Source organism: Trichosurus vulpecula, chromosome 9 (assembly GCF_011100635.1).
Source record: "Trichosurus vulpecula isolate mTriVul1 chromosome 9, mTriVul1.pri, whole genome shotgun sequence".
Classification (NCBI taxonomy): domain Eukaryota; kingdom Metazoa; phylum Chordata; class Mammalia; order Diprotodontia; family Phalangeridae; genus Trichosurus; species Trichosurus vulpecula.
The window spans coordinates 119,407,520-119,419,908 of NC_050581.1; the positions used below are offsets into that span (position 1 = coordinate 119,407,520).

General features: G+C 49.7%; 1 protein-coding gene across 4 annotated transcripts in view; it reads right to left on the reverse strand.

Annotated features, from left to right (window-relative positions):
• MST1R (macrophage stimulating 1 receptor) overlaps positions 1–6,178 on the reverse strand; it is a 29,928-nt gene extending 23,750 nt beyond the window's left edge. For all 4 annotated transcript variants that reach the window (XM_036739502.1, XM_036739500.1, XM_036739499.1 and 1 more), the window contains exon 1: positions 4,912–6,178. In XM_036739502.1, coding sequence (XP_036595397.1) covers positions 4,912–6,132 — 1,221 coding nt within the window. In that variant the 5' untranslated portion in view covers positions 6,133–6,178. The remainder of the gene's footprint in view (positions 1–4,911) is intronic.
• Positions 6,179–12,389: the final 6,211 nt, after the last annotated feature.

Below are 12,389 nucleotides of genomic sequence, written 5' to 3' on the forward strand. Positions count from 1 at the left end.
TATTTCGTCCAACCCCTTCCTTTCCTTTTATAGACGAAGAAATAAGTCCTGTTTAAATGACTTGCCCAAGGTACACAAACAGGAACTATGAGAGGCAGGTCCTGAACCAACCAAGGCCTCGGACTCCAAATCCAGGCCTAAGTAAGTATAGGATTGACACAAGCCTGAATACACACTTCCAGTCACCCCCACCAAGCCAGGAAGTGGAGCAAGCAGGTGAGCAAGGCTCCTGGAGCCTGGCACCACTGTCCTCAGACCTACAAACAGGAGGGAGATCAGATTCTTTGTCTGGGAAGACTAAGCCTGGTCCCAGGTTCCCCAGACTCCCTGGGCTGGTTTTCCTCCCTCCTCCTTCCCTTCATGCCCTCTCTAAGCCCCAAAGAAATCTTGGGGAGAGGCTGGGATGGGAGGGAATGGAGTAGACAGGCCTGTGCAGCTGAGGAGGCAGCTGGGGTGGAGGCTACCAGCAGACATAAGTGTCTGCCTGCCACACCCCTATCCTCCCCTCCTCCCCCACTGTACCAGTACATACTAGTTCAGCCAGGATGAAAACATATGTGTGGGCCCCACCTTAAGCACTGGCTGGGCCCATTCAGGATTACTATTGAATAGAACTTTTGTAAAAAGGGGACCCTGTTTCCCATAATGGTCACAGCCCTTTGTGTGTGTGTGGGGGGGAGGGCAGTGTGGTATAGTAGAAAGCACACAGGCTTTGAAGTCAGACTTCCTTGGGCCTCAGTATCCCCATCTGTAAAAGAAGTGGGCTAGACTAGATAGTCTCTTAGGTCTCTTCCTGCTCTGGATTGATGATCTGATGATCAGTCCTAGGTCTGTGGTCTCTGATGGGTCTGCTCCAGACAAGGGCTACGAAGATCAGATTCTCTGTCCCAGCTCCTAATCTATTTTGCCTAGGAGATAAGTGGGGGTCTGTCTGTGTCCTGGCCATAAAGTCAACCCGGTCTAACCACTAAGCAATTTAGATGGTTATTCCATTTACTGTGTGACCCTGGGCCAGTCAGGAAAGCCTCTGTTCTTCCAACTGTAAAATGGGAGGCCTAGACTAGATGCCTTCCAAGGTCCTTCCATGCTTGATCTAAATCCATGATCCCAAGAATAGGAGTATCTGCCCCAAAGCCAAGAGAGCACTGGGAAAAGCAGTGGTTAAATCCAGAAATGGAGACTGTGGAACACTCTGGTCTGTAAGAGGTCCTGTGGGGCCATGGAAGGAGCCTCTCCCACAATGGAGCCAGATATGCCCAGTCCCTTACTGCCTGGGGGTCTGTTTCTTCACTAGGAATGAGCTGTATCATTAGTAAAAAGAGAAGACATTCCCTTTAAGCATCACGGACTGCCAGTGCTATTTGGGAGCAGGGATGGGCTAAGTGACTCACTCTCCAGCTACTGAATTGACGGGGTGGAAGAAAAGGAAGGTCTGGGTTGACCTTGACCCTCCCCCTCAAAGAGACAGGTTACATTCCTATTTCAGTTCATCTTACCAGTGGGTTTCCCCACTGGTAAACTCAGCATTGGAATTTCAAGAAGTTCAATGGAAAGAATTTTGAAAGAAATAAGGATTGGAGGGCCTGAGTCTTAATTCTGACTCAACTAGTAACTTCTTGGTTAAATTACTTAACTTCTCTGAGCCTCAGTCACTTCATATGCCAAGTAGAGATTAGACTAAACATACAGAGGCGACATGATTCAAGGGAAGGAACTCTGGAAAGTCAGAAAGAAGACCCGGCCTAAAGTCTTGGTTCTATCACTTAAAACCTATTTGACTTTGACAAAATAACTTCCCTCTTTCAGTCTCCTTTTTCTCCTTTTGTAAAATGTTAGGTTTTTTTTAAATTCTGTGGCAGAGCTTTCTTTTATGAACCAAACGAAAAAGCACCCCCTCAACCCGTTTGAAGATTCATAGCTTATTTCAAATAGGGCCTATCAAAGTCCTCTTGTGTTTATTATCCTCTGTCATTAAAATAAAATTTTAATTGCTGTCTTTTGTTTTTACATCTGAGAAAATGGGGATATTCATCTCTGCACTGCCTCCCTTCCAGGGCTGTCGGTGAGAATCCAATGAGTCAATGCCGTGAAAGTGCTTTGGAAAGTACAAAGACCTGATGGGAAGGGCATGTGGATGATGGAACCCAGAGAACTTCAGGCGCTAGTTCCACAGGCAGTCACTGGGAGAGCTGGAGCCACAACCCCAGGGCAGCTTTGTGGTGATGGTTGGTGATTTTCAATTCCCTAGAGTCTAGCCCAGAGGTTCTTAACCAGGAGACAGACCATAGAGAGATTTCAGGGGATCTGTGAACTTCGATGCAAAAAAAAAAGAGAAAAAATATCTTTCTTTTCACTAACTTCTAACTGAAATGTAGCATTTCCTCCAATGATTAAGAAACCTGATTCTGAGAACTCCCTAGGCTTCAGCAGACTGCCAAAGGGAGCTGCGATGCTAAAAACCTCCAATCTAGTGCACCCTAGAAGCTAACATCTAAACTCAGAGACTGATGGCTTCTTCTGGCCCCTGAGCAGGTGAAATCACTTAACCTGGCCACAAGGGGCAGCCCCCAACTATCAGACCAGAGAGAATCTAGGAGAGCTAAGATTTGATTTATCAAGTCTTAGGCCAGCTCCTCTCAGACTAGAGGTATAGAATGGGGGTGGGGTGGGGTTTCAAGGGGGAGATCAGTGCATAGTGTTTGAACTTGAGGGTTGGGCCCTGTCAGGAACCTAGATGTTTAGCAGTTTAGCCCCTCATGAAAGAGAAAGGCAGATTTGAAGTTAGAAGACCTGAATTCAACTCTGCCTCATTACCATCTGAGTGACTTTTCAGGATCATAGATTTAGACTTACAAGGCCCCTCAGACCTAATCCAATACCCTACCGCGAGGAGGAGGAGTAATGATGAGGAATCTGGGGTCCTATAGGAAATGGCAAAAGAAGCCAGGGCCCAACTAATGCTACAGTGGCATGGAGTTTGGCAGCATATGCCAAGAAGGGAGGTACTGGTACTGCTTCACACACAAGCACACACTCCACCCACCCCACCTGCCTGGCCATGTCTCAACTGATCTTGCAGCCTTCGATCCCAACCCCAAGATGTTTACAAACTCCCGAGTCCTGGCCTCAGCACATGCAGAGAAGACTCTGAAACCTTCCAAGTCAAACCTAGAAAGGACCCTTGAGCCCCCATCCCCAAACCCTCTCAACCCCTAATCCTTTGAGCCCACCCTTTGGGGAGGGGAGACATGGACCTAAGCCCTGGACCCTCAGCCACCTTCCTAGGAAGGGCCTAGACTAGGCTCCTAGCCCATGGCAGCACCAAGCCTTGCTTAGGGCTTGTTTGGGGCAGGGGCTTTCTATTCTCGATGCCAAGACCCCTGGCCCCATCCTGGGGGCTACTTACTGCACCAAAGCTCCCAACTCACACAAAGCCCAGAGACCATCTCCCTGCTCCAGGGGAAAGGGCACTGATGTAGCAGGGGATGGAGCTCTGAGCAGCAGCATGTGGTACTGGAATGCTGCCAGATGGGGAGGCAGAAGGTCTAGGCTCCAATCCCAAGTCTGTGTGACCTTGAACGAATCATTTTTACCTCATTGGGTCTCATCCTTTAACCCTTCTCTGTAAATAGAAGGGATTAGACCAGCGTAGACATTCTTTACCCTCTTTGTGTCTTGGGCCCTTTGGCAGTCTGCTGAAGCCTACTGACCCCTTCTCTGCATAATGGTGTTATTTTAATTCACAATTGAAGGAAATGGTAAATTTCAGTTAAAGGTTATCACAAAAAAAGGAATTTTTTTTCCATCCAAGATCATAGACCCCCTGAAATCTCTCCACAGATTCCCTTGTGGGGGTCATGGGCCCCAAGTTAAGAACCCCTGGACTAAATGATCTCTAAGATCCCTTTCAGCAATAAAATCAACGATTCTAAAGGCTAGCTTAGGAGGTGTGTCTCCTAGAGAGGACTTAGCCCAGGCTCCCCAAACAGGAAAGAAAATAAATTGTCATACTCTTGAGTAGATAGAAGATAGCAAGAGTCCTGGAGGTGGGTGGGGAAAGGATCCCCGGAAACGGATTATTTGCCTGCCCTCCTGGTAGCTTGTGGGGTGGGGAGGAGGAGTCAGAGCTCATGCTATGGTGTAATCACCCTTTGGTGTAACCTTGGAAACTACCTAATAAATCAAGGGTATGGGGCCAAGGCAGAGGGTGGGGCTGGGGCTGGAGCCAAGTCTGGAGGAAGTCTTGTAGAGCGGGAGCCTATTCTTCCCTCTTCCCAAACAGATTAGCTAGGATTCCTGACCTCACCCCCCCAGGATCCTGCAACCTCATCTTCCCACTTCTTTGCCATGGCTCTAGACCTGGAAGGGAAGACCTTTAGATCATCTAGTCCTGGAGTTATGACTGTTTTTGTGCCACAAACCTCTTTTGTAACCCTCTGAAGCCTAATACCCTGGGACTTCTTACCTTCCTTCATGATTGGTGGAGATGTTAAAATTTCAGTTGAACTTGGTGAAAATAAAAATGTATTTTCCCTCATCCAAGTTCATAAATTTGCTGAAACTGGGACCACAGGTTAAAATCCCTTGATTCTAGTCCAACCACCTCACTTTTCAGATGAGGAAACTGAGGCCCAGAGAGGCAAAGGGATTTGCTTGGGGTTGTGCTATAATATATGGCAGAGCAAGGGTCTGAATCTAGGTCCTCTGATGCCAAATCCTGGGGGAGGAGTAAAAGGATAAGGAATCTCTCCTCAAACTTTGCCCTGGCTCCCTCTAATTTTCTCCACGGTGGAAAGAACCCTGACAGGATTCTGTCCCTTGTGTACCTTAAACCAATGGGTTTTCCCCCCTTTTGCCATCACTTTCCCTTCCCATCCTCCTGCCCTGGCTCTTCTCCCTACCCCTTCTCACCGGATCCGGGCAGTAGCTCTGGGGCTGAAAGAACTCCACACCTCGCTCCACACGCTTCTCGTTGGCTTGAGACTCACAGCATCTCTCCATGCCACCATCAATGAACTCATTCATTTTGGTTATGGGAAAGGCACAGACAGCAGATTTGTGGCGGGGGGCTCGGCTCCCCTCCTGGCTCACCGCAAAGGCCCCAAACAGCACTTTCTCGCCCTCGGAGACCCCTAGATCCGTTGCCAGCGAAGTCCCCACTCGGGCCACGTGGGCTGCTTGAAGCACATTATAGGTTTCCTCCTCGGTGCTGGGCACCTGTCTTCTTCTGCGCCGCCTCTTGTAAGCAAAGCGGCAATCGAGAACTAGTTCTCGGTATTCCCCCAGATCTGTCTCGGTCGCACTAAGTCGCACCAATCGAGTATGGAAAGTGCTGGGAACTTTCAAGGACTCTGGCTGAACTGTCAGGAAATAAACATAGCTGCCCGCGCGGAAGGTGTAGACGTATTCAATGGGATAGGTGGCCAGGTATGCGGGCAGCACGGACAGAGCAGGGGAACCAGGGGCAAAGCCTTGGAGCGTTGACTTGAGTCTGCGGATGGACACAGAGCGAGGACTATAGAGGGAGGCCACCGTCTGGTTCAAGGTGGAGGCCACGTAGAAGTAAGAAGACTGGCCTTGCCCAACCACAGTCACCTGGGTGCCTAGTGGACTGGCTACGCAGTCGGGGCAATCTTGAGGACTGTTGTCTGAGGGGGACCAGAGGCAGGAGGTAGGGCCCATGCGTACTGTCCCACCATCAAGCTCCAACTCATGAACAAAACAGCGGCCCAGCTGGGAGGAACCACAGCTGTAGAGCCAGGGTAGGACGGGATCCAGGACCAACACGGCGTTGTCTGTGTCTGCGCCAGGTGGTGAGGGCTCTGACCCCTCACATTCTGCGCAGGACTCGCAGCTGGGGTGGCCGACAGGGCCTGTGACCAGGCTCTGGAGCAACTCCAGCCTGTCATTCAGCAGGTACAGGTGGTTCCTAGTGGCAACCAAGAGGGCCTGACCCTCGTAATAGGCTACCACTCTTTGAATGGGGGCAGCAGCCTCAAAACTAGGCACCATGTACTGGACGCTGAAGTTCCGGGAGGCAGCATATGGGATGCGGGGACACTGCCAGGACTCCCCTAGGGAAGGTGGCCCCCGTGCCAGGAGGAGCAGAAGTAGACAGAATAAGGACCCCATGGCAGGGGGGCGACTATCAGCTGGGCCAAGGAGCAGGCGTGGCAGGCAGCATTCTTCCTGAGCTAGGGAGATGAGGAAGGATCAGTAAAGAGAATCAGCCCCTCTAGAAAGGGAACTCCAGGGCAGGGTCACCCAGCTTTCCTCCCCTCCCGAGCCAGTCAGTCCGTGAACATTCAGGTCTTGGATTATGGCAGACCCTTCCTTAGGAAAGGGCCCCACAGTGCAGGGTCTGGGGGTGGGGGGGGGGGAGAGATGGGAGTGGAGTGTTGGGGCTCAGCTCCCGCTGGGCAGGAGTGCCCCTAAGAGTCTTCCCCAAACTTGGTCTGGCCCTGAGTGCCGGAAGACTCACCCTCCCCTTCCTCTGTTCCCTCTCCCCCTATTTCCCAAGGAAAGGGCCCCTAGGAGCTGTACCTGTGATAGGGGCAGGGGCTGGGGCTGGGGCAGCCAGCCAGAAACAGGAGGGAGCTAGCTGCTTGAGTCTCAGAATCTTCCAGCCTGGCCCGCTTAAATTACTCACCTGTGGCCCCTTCAACTCAGGCAGAATAAGGCAACATTGGCCCTGCAGGCGGGGCTGAAGGGCTGAGCCCAGCCTGGGAGGGCAGGAGGGGGCGGAGCCCAGGAGGAGGGGCAGCGGCAGGGGCTGGCCTCCTCGGACTCCGCCCCTCTTCCCCTGCACAAGCCTGGAGGCAGGGCATAGGAAGGTCCAAGTCCTTCTCTTGTCCTCCACCGGTCCCAGATAGACAGTGGGGGAGGGGGAGGGATCTGCGACTGGGCTCCTCTCCATAGCCTGCTGTCGGTGCTGGGAACTGTGTCCAGGGGCTTTTTTCACTGAGATGGAGAACCAGAGCGGCGTACAATACTGAAGGCAGCCCGATAGAACTGCCTTAGAGCATAGAGCCCTGGATCCGGACTTAAAACACATGGGTTCAAATCCTGTCCCCACTTGCTCTCTATGTGACCTTGTGACTCACTGGTGCCTTGGTTTCTTCATTTGTAAAACTGAAACGATTCAGACTAGGACTTTCTTCTCAGCTTCCTTCCAGCCCTAATTCTTACACCCATTAGGGGAGGAAATCAGAGAATTGTACCATTTCTCCCCTCCTCAAATTCCTCAAAGGAGTCAGAACCCAAGTCTGACTCGGGCCAGGAAGAAAGGATGGGCACTGCTCTAGGAGCAGGCTTGGGACAGCAGTGAAAGTGAGAGGGGAGAGAGATTGGGGCTACTGCCCCCCAAAAGGGACAGTGAGAGCCCTGTGGATGTGTCCCCTGATGGAACATGGAGGGGAACTTCAGGGTCATCTATTCCCAAGCCCCTCTCATAAAGGTTTTAGGATTTGTTCCATTCTATTAAGTCAGATTTGACAAACATACTTCTGGTCCAGGCCACAGCATTCCAGAGTATACCCCAAACCAGAATGAAAAGTAGTTCCCATTTGGTTTTAATGTGCTGTGTGTGTATGTGTGTATGTACACACTGGTTTTCTAAGTCAAAATGCAGCCCATGGAGATCTTTGTGTATCATTTAGTGGTCCCATCTTTATTTGCGTTTGACACCCCTTTACTAAGTGCAGAGTCAGGATTCAATCTCTGGTCTTTTAGCTCTGCCTGTAGTGTCCTCCATCTCTATAAACTGCCAGACTGGTATTTGTCCTCCCCCTAGAAGGAGGGAGCATCCTCAAACAATTCTTCAAAGGTTCACATATGTGGAAAATGTAGTCAGAGTGGAGAGAATGGGTCCCAGGTACAAAGATTGCACCCCACCCCGGCCCACCATGTGGAAGATGGGCCCATTGGCCTGGAGGAGGGATCACATGCTTATGAAGAATGGACCATACAGGGGCAGAGAATAAGTGTATCTTAGCAGTGAAGAATGGCTGGTATCAGGTACCCAGGATGTGTATGTGTATGTATGTAGCTAGAGACAACCCAGATGGGGAGGACAAGACAGAGGGCACCTGCAAGTCCCCCCTCAGTCATCCTCACCTGAAGACCTTAGAGACAGGTCTATAGAAGCAAAATCCTGGCCCAGCGAGGTCAAGAGGGGCCTGACAGTAATAGTGAAAAACAGATAGGGAAAAGCAAAAATGAGACAAAAAGAAAAAAAGAAAGATTGATGGAGTAACAGAAGGTACACACCCCTCTGACCCCCATGGTGGGGAAAATGCAGGGGAAGCCTCAGAAACCCTGGGATCACCTCTTATCAACCTGCTTGAGATGGGGTGGGGCAACAGAGCACCGTTAGGTCTGAAGCTGAGTAAGTGGTGGTAGAAGGTGAGAGGAGGAAGGGGGGAGGAGGGGGGGAAGGAGGGAGGTGGGAGGAGGGGAGGGAGGTGGGAGGAGGGAAGGGGGAGGGGGGTGAAGGAGGGAGGGGGAAGGGGGAGAGGAAGAGGGAGGAAGGAGAGGGAATTGGGGCAAAGTACCCTGGGCTGGAATCTAGAGACCTGTATTCTAATCCTGGACTGTCTTCTGCTGTCCAGATTGTGGTTCTCTCTGTCTGATTCTGTTCTCCAATCTCCTCCAATCTCTGTGTGTCTCTGCCTCTGTTCTCTCTCCATATCTCCTTGTCTCTTTCTATCTCTGTTTTTTTTTCTATCTTTGCATCTGTATCAGCAAGAGCAGTTGGCAGGCTTGGCCCAGGGGATACAGATTTTTCAGTTTCCGCAGCTGAACGCCCCCCTCATTTGGCCGCCTTCCTGGTTGGGGTGGGGGGGAGAGTCAGCTCATATCATTTCCTCCCCCCCTCCTCATGCCTCACGTGTCCTCTACCACCACCAAAGCCAGCAGCCCTGAGGGTGCTGGGAAGCTGACACTGCGTGCCGTCATGTCACATGGGTTCCCTGAAGGAGAATTTGCTTCTTCTCAGGCACATGCCTCACCCACATACACATGTGTATGAACACATAATCACATGTACGGAGATAGGCACACTGGCACATAGATAGACCAACATGCTATACACATGCATATTCATATGTACACATGAGCTCACATACCTAATATTAGGAGCTAGCATTTTTAGTGTGCTTTAAGATTTGCAAAACATTTTCCTAACTATAATGTGAGGTAGATACCATAGACATTGTCTACATTTTATGAATGGGGAAACTGAGGCTCCAGGATATTAAATGAGCTTCCAAGATCATTTAACTAGTGACTATCAATCAGTCAAGATTCAAATCTGCTTCTCTTTTGGCTCCACACCTACCATTCTTCCTTGTACATTACATTGTCTCCCATGTGCACAAACACACACGTATACACACACACACACACACACACACAGCCCCTTACCTACCTTGGGTCACACAAATTAATTATTCAGTCTAGGAATCTCCCGCAGTTCCACCTTTCCCATCAGCCATGTGGAGTCAGCCGGGTGTCTGGGGGGCCCAGAAGCAGGGCCCTAGGATCTCAATCTCATCTCTGACTTCTTGCCTTAGTTTACCCATCTCTGAAAAGTGAAGAACCTATGCTCCTCAGTGCCTGTTGCCAAATCTTGGGAATGAAAGGGACTCAAAGACCCAGGACTTGGGGAGAGGTAGATAAAAGCTACTAGAAGGGCAGGATCTGGGACTCTCAGTCTCTTCCCCCCCAAGACGATGTCCAGCAGGACTGGAAACTCTCTAGGAACAGCCTCCTTTCTAGGTTGATCTGGGCTTCCCCCTCTGCCCTAATTTGTCTGTCTATAAAACAGATTCAAGTTGGTACAAGGAGAGAAGGTAGGGAAGAGGGGAAGGGGGTGAGGGCTCTTTCTCAGGGTGGAGGAAATTGGTGGGGGCAAGGAGGTAGGATTAAGGCCTCGAGGGCCTCCTTTATTTGGAGTCAGAAGACCTAAATTTGAATCTGAACCCTGCCCCTACCTATGTTATATCAGCCAAATTAGTCAGCATTTATTAAGACCCTATTATGTGCCAGGCACTGTGCCAAGCAGTAAGGCTACAAAATGCAAAAAGAAACAAAAACAAACCTAGATCAGACCCTGCTCTCAAGGAACTTCTTCCCCGTCTCCTCGTGAGAAAAGAGGAGAGAGGTTGATTTACATCAGGGGCTGTTCACCTTTGTGCCACCGACCTCTTTGGCAGTCTGGTGAAATCTATGGACCCCTTCTCAGAATGTAATACAGTGCTTTATAAAACAAAATGCATAGGATTACAAAGGAAACTACATTGGAAATAGTTATAAAAATATTAAAAAAAAAAACAAATTCCTGGGGCAGCTAGGGGGTGCAGTGGATTGAGCATGGGCCCTGGAATCAGGAGGATCTGATTTCAAATCCAGCCTCTAGCACGTGAAAGGTGTGGAAAGCTTTTGTCTCTCACCTGTAAGGTGGACAGTTCAAGGCCTATTCCATTTTGCAGACAAGGCAGCTCAGAGAGGAAAAAATACATAGAGTTGCCAAGCAAGTCACTTAATCCCGGAAAAACAAACAAACAAAAAAGTTCCTGCTCCCAGGTTAAGAACCCCAGATCTGACACTTGATAAAAGCCCTTCTAGATATTCTATGATTTCACTCCTTCCGAGAATGACATTTTCTAGAGAGAATTCCTAGGGAGAAGACTGAAGGAAAGCCAGTATCCTGTTCTGTTTGGTTTGGGGGTGAGTGGGGGAGGAGGGAAGTCAGAATTGCTAATATCTTCCGGAAGGAGTCATGTTGCATAGTAGAAAGAGCCCTGTTCCTGGAATCTACCCAGGATTAGCTGTGTGACATTGGACAAGTTCCCGTCCCTCTCTGAGATTCCTTTTCCCTCATCTGTAAGTGGTAGGGGCATGGTGTTCAGACTGACATAGATAATCTCACCGAGGTCTATTCCAATTCTAACAAATCTGTCAGCTCTCCCCCGTCCCCTCCCACCCCTACTCAGCAGCACTTCAATTATGAACCGGAGGACCTCTTGACAGCCTTCTTGTTTAAAGAGGGCCAAAGGCAAAAGATAGCCCAGCTGGTCCCCTTCCCCAGAGTGCCGGAATCAGGGCCTCCTAATGTCCCTGAATGAGCTCTCTTGGGCGCGACTGCTGATTCCCCTGTGCACATGCATCCCTGCAATAGCCTGTCCCCTGACAGCCTCCAGAGGACCAGCCCCCACTGCTCCCCTCCTCTCCCTCCCCTAAAGAGTCCGCAGGGTAGAGTCCCCGCAAAACATGCCTAACAAGATGGTGTGTGTGTGTGTGTTTGCATACCCACAGGATTAGGACTTGGGTGTTCGGCCATTTTCATTATTCTGCCTGAGACTCAATTGTTCCTTCTGTAGAATAGGTGACATTTCTTGATGAATAGAATTGGAGGGGGGGGGGGGAATCTGAAGAAAATGATTTCAGATTCCAGGGACAGAACATAGCTCAGGCTGTGTGGGATGGGAGTGGGGTGAGGGAATTAGTCCTATTCAGTCTTCCTCCTTAAATTACTCCTCCTTCCTAAATACCACAGAATACTGCCTTCCTCATGGCCTTGCTCCCCAGAATTACACATTCCATTTCCTCAGCACTGAAGCATTTAAACTCTCCCAACTGCCCAAGTAAATACTTTATATGTATTTATACAGAGTCCCAAAAGTCTTGGTGCAGTTTTAAGCTATTATGAAAGCTGCTTTAATAGCTTAAAACCGTACTGAGACTTTTCGATAGTGCGTATTTAGGAGTTTATATTATTTGCTATTGGAATTGTGCAGCCCTTTCTTTGAACAGGAGCTCCCAGAGGATAGCACTACATCTCTCACCCCATCACAGCTTCTACTCCTTTTAAGGACTCTCTAAAGGCAGGGCCAATGTCTCCACTCTCAGACCAAGGGCTCCCTAAAGAGCAATCTCAAGTACACGGGTATGTCTCTGACCAGGCCTGGTACCTCAGTTTCACGTTCCACAGGTGGGAAGAGTGTCCAGGGATCTTACCGAGGACTGACTGACTGTCCCTGGAGAGTTTAAAAGCTAGCCTGGCCCAGAGCCATCACCTGCAAGATCTTGGATAAAGGTATTGATGGCTAGCCTGCTCACCCAGCTAATTAGATCTGCAGATGACAAAAAGCTAGGAGGGCTAGCTAATAACAATACCTGCTAGCTGGCGTTTCTGTGCCACTTTAGGACCAGCAGAGCACTGTACATACGTTATCTCATTTGACCCACATAATAACAACCCATGAGGTTGATGCTATTATCCCCAGAACAAGTGGATGAAATCAAGGAAGAGTGACCCCTCCTCAAATCGTTGTGTATTTATTTAACTGTTTACATCTGTCCTTAGTAGAAAGTGAGCTCAGACTAGG